The following is a 7,052-nucleotide window of genomic DNA, read 5'->3' on the forward strand; positions in this document are numbered from 1 at the left end:
TCTGATGTTTTGAGGAAAGGCTTGGTGTTAATCATGGATAATTCTTGTTCCATTGAACTTTAACACTTCTTAGAACTGTATCTTTAAATTTTTTTCTAAGATTTTTAGAGACTTTTTTTTTCAAATGGAATGTAATTATAAGGGTGACTTTAAATACTAAGAGCCATTGTTTCGATATGTTTCATATTAATGCGAATACCAAGCCATGCTGACTGAATACTGGTTACCTTCCGAGGCGTTGTACCTCCTGGGTGCTATCAGCTGACTTACTAATATTATCAATACAATAAGATGTGTCTTATGTATCTTCAAGTTGAAGCATACAAAGTTTATACAGTTTCACGTGTTTGGACAAATAAAATTGGAAACATAGTGGGCACATCAGGAAACTCACTCTGTTATGTGGTTTTCATTGACAAAATCATCTTTTCCTCACCAGCTGTTAAGACATCTTACCTGAAATCTGAAGACTTTTCCAGGAAGCCCATTGCTCCCAGTACCAGTGAGCTCTTGGATTCAACAGACAGAAACTACTATGCGAAATTATGGGCCAAGCTTTCATCCAAAAAGTCACCTGTGGTAAGGGTGGGGCAGGTGGGATACATTATCATAGAAACTTACTCTGTCCAAGGTTTAAAAAAGGGGGGAGGGGTTAAGGGGTCATGGGCCGAGCATGGTAGCACATGTCTTTAATCTCGGGAAGCAAAGACAGGTGGATTTCTCTGAGTTTGAGACCAGTCTGAACTACATAGTGAGACCCCCTCTTAGAAAGGGGGGGGTCGCTGGGCGGTGGTGGCTCACCCCTTTAATCCCTGCACTCTGGAGGCAGAGGCAGGTGGGTTCAAGACCATCCTGGTCTACAAGAGCTAGTTCCAGGACAGGCTCCAGAGCTCCAGAGAAACCCTGTCTCAAGCCCCCCCCCCCCAAAAAAAGAAAAAAGGTGGTTAGAATTTGGAGATTATTAAGTTTTCCCAAACTGTTCTTTTGCATCTATGAGCTGAGGACAGAATTCCCTCTCCCCTGACCTCTAGGAACAGTTCCTATTCCTAAAATTGAATTTTCAATGTCAGTAAAGTTTTTGAGTACCTCAGGTTCCCAGCAAAACCCCTGGCATTCTGCTCCTTTGTTTGCAGTAGAAAAACGGCACAATAAAACAAACCCGGGAAAATGTCTATTTCAGGGGTCGAGTTCTCTGAGTTGGGCTGTGACTATGAGTATCTGGGAGCTGGACTGGAAAACCACGTCCACTACAGAGTGTGCTTCATGTAACACTATGTGAAGCGGGCCCCTAACTTTACCCCAACGCGTCCAGAAACCAGCCCAGGTAGGAGTGCCTAACGCACAGCAGGGCCCGTGTTCAGAGTAGGCTCTACTCATTTCCGTGTGTAATGGTTTTTATGTAATGTTCTGGGAATGCAGAGACTTAAAAAATTGCAGTTGCAGAATATACCTAACTTCTAGTTGGTCGACTCAAGGCCCGCTTGTTCAAAGCAAGTTACAACACCACCTTCCGTAGTCAACCATGGTCAGTGGTCAGAAGAATCAGTGGTACCAGACTTGTGCCTAAGCATTCTACCGGAAGACATGCCAGGTGTCAGGTACTCTAAGTGCAGGAAGTAGATGTTTCTGCTTTGCTTTTCTGGGTGACCTCTTGCTCTAACTGGAGACAGGCCTGCCTCTCTCGCCCACTCCCTTAGATGCAGTCTCCCACATCCCCACAAGCGTCCCGCTAGCTCTTCAGTTCATATTGCTGAAGGCAAGAGTATAGTCAGCCTGTCTGACTCCTTAGCCACGCTTCTCAGGCCTTACAGACTCTGCAGCCCCCGCCCCATCCAAGGGCTCCAGATTCCGGCATCGTAGAGGCAGCAGGACGTGCATAAGCTCTTAAACCTGTACAAGTGGCATGATGCCTGAGCGCAGGGACGTTGTTTGACCAAAGCCAACCACGTCTAGACTTCTCCCCCACCCACCAGGAGTTATGAGAAATCAAACATCAGCCATTAGTAATGGAGATCACGCTCCATCTTTGGATCGACTTAAGGATTCAAAGGCCTCTGGCTGTTCTGGGAGGTTTCAGAAGGACCTGTGAATCACATGGTAACCTTGGAGATGTTCCTCTTGCAAGTGCCTGGATTCCTCTTCAAGCCACTGGCTCTGGTATTTCTCACATCCTCTCTTCTCCAGCTGGTAGGTTGGTTTTCTTTTTCCCCAGCTAAGGCTTATGTAGCCCTGAAATCTTGCCATCCCCTGATATCAGTTAGAAATCACCAGGAAAGGCATTTAATGGGGAGTGCCCACTGCTCTCTGCCATTCTGGTTCTGGGAAACACAGTACCCTTCGAGTCAGTCTCCACTTTCTTCATTTGCCCTCGACACCCTGGTTTCCTTGAAAAGTATAGCTTGTTGCTTCTAAGAGCTGAGGCTCCCAGACGTAAGTTTTGGATCTCCCTTTGTAGCCTTGGGCATCTGGAGTTTAGAGATAATTTTTTTTTTTTAAAAAAAAAATAGGATTTGGGCTAGACTTGGCGGTGCAGAGACCCTGTCTCAAATAAACAGACTACTACAACAACAAAAGAATAAATTTAATGAATGAAGTGAACATCCTCTATAAAAACTTTAAAACACTGAAACATTGATTAAAAAGACACTAGAAAATGGCAATGTCTCCCATGGTCATGAACTGGCAAAATTAGTACTGTCAAAATGATTATATTACAGAAAGCAATCTCTACGCTAAATGAAATTTTCATCAGAATTCTAATAGTGTTCTTCACAGAACTCAAAAAAAGGATCCAAAATTCATATGGAAGCACAAAGACCCTGAAGAGCCCAAGCAATCTTCAAGAGAAGGAGCCATGGTGACGATCTCACAGTGACTCATCTCACGGTATATGCCATGGAGCTATGGCAACAAAATCAAGATGGCTCACACAAGCGAACACATGAACCAGTGGACTAGAATAGTGGACTCAGAAATAAATGCACCCAGCTAAGCTACAGCCACTTGACTTTGACGAAGGTTTCAAAAACACATTGCCAAAAAAGACAGCATGTTCGGAAAATGCCTGGAATGCTGGGTGTTCTCGTGTGAAAGGATGGGGACAGTGAGCTGGGAATGCGGCTCCATTGCTAGAGGTCTTACCCAGCTTACATAAAGCCCCGAGTTCAGTCCCAGCACTGCGTGAAACTGGACACGGCAGCGATGTCTACAATCCCAACACTTGGGAGGTCAGCGGAGGAGATCAGAAGTTCAGCGTCATTTCAGTTGCAAGGGCAGCTTGGACTACATGACACCCTGAAAAAAGAAGCTAGATGCCCATCCCTCACCATGCACAGAAATCAATCCTAAATGAGTGAGAAAAATCTCAGTGTAAGACCTGGATTCTGAACCTGCTAGATGCACTGGGGAAAGTCTCAAGGTGGCATTGGAAAAGGACGGCAGGGGCACAGGAAACAGCTCAAGAGTTTACTAGTGGGTCTGCATGGAATGAAAGCGCTTAGCCAGCAAAGGAAATGATTATATCCAGCAAAACAGAGAGTCAGTCTCAGAGTGGGAAACAACCTTTGTCATCTACACACCAGGCAGGGGATTGATAGCTACACCTGATCTTAGCTAGTAAGGCTAGTAAGCAATTAGATTATTATCTAGGATCTATTTTTTTTAACTCCAAAAGTTAAACACACACACACACACACACACACACACACACAATCTATCCAGTCAGTAAATGCAATAATGAAATAAATAGTCAATACTCAAAGAAAAAAATATACATGACCAAAATATATTTGAAATGTGTTCCACATTCTTAGTTTAGGGAAATGCAGATTAAAACTACCCTGGAATTCTTTCTTGTCCAAATCAGAATGGCTAGTAACAATAAAACGAATAACAGTAATGCTGCCAAGGATGGGGATGGACAGGTCCTATACATGCCAGTGGGAATGTGAACTAGGGCAGGCACTATTGTTGTCAATATGGAAACTTGTCAAATAGCTACAGATAGAACGACCATGTGACCCAACTATTCAACCCCTGACTAAGGCAGCATACCACAGAGATATTTACACATCTGAGTTTATTGCCACATGATTCCCAATAGGCGCAGTATGGACCCATGCTGGATGTCCATCAAAAGATGAGTGGATGGAATAAAACAATGTAGGGATTGCACAATGTAAGTTTAGTCATCTCTAGAGGAGAATGAAATGATGACACTCCTAGGAAACAGATGAAACTGGAGGCCATTGTGTTAGTGGAATAAGCAAGACTCAGACAATACTGAATGTTTCATATGTGGGATCTGTTGGATTGTACATGTATCTTTTTCTCTGTGTCTCTGCCTCCCTCTCTATGCATATGCATGTGTGTGTGCATGTGTGTGTGCGTGCCCGTGTGTGCGTGCATATGTGCATGTGCGCATGTGTGTGTGTGTGTTACATGAAAGTAGAAGGGATTATGAGAGGAGGAAGAGATCTAATGAAGCAGGAAGGAGGAACAAGAGAGGGTAGTGGAATAAATGTCATGAAAAGCAAAGGGGGAAGGAGATGAGAGGGCCGAGAAAGAAGAAAGGGGGAAGAATAAGAACCAGTTATATGAAATGTCATAATGAAATTATGTTTTTGTATACTAATAAGACTATGTTTGTATAAAAGGAAAAGAAAGAAAATATAAAAAGAAGCCCGGCATGTGGGGTATATCTTTATCTCAGTACCGGTGGTGAGGCCCTGCAGAGGCAGATGGATTTCTGTGAGTTAGAGGTCAGCCTGGTCTACTAAACTAGTTTCAGAACAGTCAGGGCTATACTGAGAGGCCTCGTGTGTGTGTGTGTGTGTGTGTGTGTGTGTGTGTGTGTGTGTGTACAGACAGAGAGAGATGCACATATATATGTATGTATGTATACCTATATACACACACACGAGCGGGGGATTGGAAAAGGAAAGCCCTTGACAGTGATAGGCCAAGTAGAATTTGCATCCCACTTGCTTTGGGATGTTTTGAAATTCAATTTCTTTGAAGCATATTTCTCACTTGTGTTGAAGATTGCATTCTTGTGGTTTTGATCAAACCCACCTTGAAATGCATTGTTCAGCGAGGCCTCTTCAGCATGGCCCCTCCAGTTGAGCATTCTGCTCTGACCGGGGCTAGAGTTTGGCTGCAGTGTGCCAGTCATGTGGGTCAAGGTGTGGTCACAAGATAATGAGGCCAGTTTTGTCCATGACATGAAATTGGTCTGATTCCTTAGGCATTTCCAATGGTACATGCCATGGGCAGCTGAGTAAGATATACGTAATAAATAAATGCACTGACTTCTGGGACAGTCACAAAAGAAACTTATTTGCCAGGAGATGTCACTTTCTCTTCTGAACATTCCAAATCCTGTCTACTTTATGACATCATTGTAAATGCACATGAAATGTCTTCATAAATTAATGACTTATGAAACAAATGTTCGTCATTGCCCTGTTGGTGACGGTTGGCAGGGAGTGGGGAAGAGCTAAGGCCTTCAGCTACCCTGGTCCACATCCAGAAACAGCAGCTCTTCCTTTGTGAGATCAACAGCCTTGTATCACCCCAGGCTTCAGCCAGTTGCCGGGACTTACACTTCTGCTACAGTAGGCTTGCTAATTCTGATAAACCCTCCTGCCTAAGACAACTAGAAAATGCGGATTTAAAAAGAAATCTACTTAAAGGCATCAGAGAACAAACAGAAGAATGGGAAGTGGCCTGGCCTGGAATTGGGGCGGGCGAGGGGGGATTCCCGAGATGCAGGATGCAGGTAGATAAGCCTGTACCAGAGGTGGCTTATCTCCTTTGACCTTTGGTTGAGGGTCGGATGTCATTGTTGACCTTCCTGTGGAATGACTGCAGCATTGAACTCTGGGCACCGTGAAGAAATGCAGCCTAGTGAGCCGGGCCTGGGTTGGTAAGTGAAGGGCTCTCACCTGGGGGAAAAGTACATAGGACTTCACAGTCCCTCGCTCCTGCAAGCACACCTGCTTCCAGCAATGTCGCCAGGTACCCACGGCAATGTTTCTATGAGCCATTTTGAAAATGCAGTGTCTAGTACATAATAAGAAAATTATCAGGTGTGAAAAGAGATGGGAAAATATGAGGCAAAAATAACAGAATCAACAGATACAGAAATAAACCTCCAGGACTTCCTGATACCAGAGGCAGCAAATACAGAGTCTGAAACCTCCAAAGTCTAATATGACTCTACTTGCAGCCCCCAATGCGTATGAAAATCAATCTGAAAAGTAGAGATCATGAAGTATAAGTAGAAGTTAGGCAACCTGGGACAGAACAGTAACTGAAATTAGTACCCGATTAGATACAGCACAGGATAGAGATCACTAGACGGGGAAATCAGTAAGAAGAATCATTCGTAGACAATATGACAAAAATATGGTGAAAGGGAAGATGCATAAAGCCAAGAGTGAGAAACCCCAGCCATGTTACTGGTCCTAAAAGGAGAGACAAGAGCGAGAACACAGGCCCCACTTGGAGAGGTTAGGGATAAATCCTTCTATCTCGTGGAAGGAAGTCATCAAGCTATACATTGGAGAATGCTCAAAAATCCAACTTAGATACATATTTGTATTGGAATCATACTGCACTAAAATGAAAGATTCCTTTCCATCTAAAAAATAATCAAACGGGGGAAGATTGTTGTCTGTGGTACAGCATTTTAGGTAGATAGTAACTTTGCAAAAGACATCACTGAAGATTGTTAAAGTGATCGGTTGTTGCTAGCCAAGAATTTCATCCCTAGCATATTAGCAGGGAGGTGAACTAAAGATATGTAGGGTTAAGCCAGCCCCTTTGGGGCTGGCTTGCCTCGGGCGAGCGTTTACTTATAAATTGGGCAGCCCGTGCAGCCCTTCCTGTTTCCTGTCCTCCGCTGGAACCTTGGTTTTGTGAGTTTGATTTTTCCATTAAAGCTGTGTATATATTTATTACAATTTGTCTGCATTAATCTATGCCGCAACATTTTGGCGCCCAACGTGGGGAAAACTTGCCCCCGGCACGGGGGGGGGGGGGGGGGGGGG

General features: G+C 44.1%; 1 protein-coding gene across 2 annotated transcripts in view; it reads left to right on the forward strand.

Annotated features, from left to right (window-relative positions):
* The window catches only part of Lrguk (leucine rich repeats and guanylate kinase domain containing), a 113,799-nt gene that overhangs the window by 88,067 nt on the left and 18,680 nt on the right, over nucleotides 1–7,052 (forward strand). Inside the window, exons 16-17 of one of the 2 annotated variants that reach the window (XM_050148111.1) lie at nucleotides 440–579; nucleotides 1,181–3,513. In XM_050148111.1, the coding sequence (XP_050004068.1) occupies nucleotides 440–579; nucleotides 1,181–1,279 (239 nt within the window). In that variant the 3' untranslated portion in view covers nucleotides 1,280–3,513. Of the gene's footprint in view, nucleotides 1–439; nucleotides 580–1,180; nucleotides 3,514–7,052 lie in introns of those variants that run through there. The other variant, XM_050148110.1, reaches the window with a different exon arrangement.

The sequence above is a fragment of the Alexandromys fortis genome, unplaced genomic scaffold (assembly GCF_014885135.2).
Source record: "Alexandromys fortis isolate MF-2015 unplaced genomic scaffold, M_Fortis_MF-2015_v1.1 scaffold_57, whole genome shotgun sequence".
Classification (NCBI taxonomy): domain Eukaryota; kingdom Metazoa; phylum Chordata; class Mammalia; order Rodentia; family Cricetidae; genus Alexandromys; species Alexandromys fortis.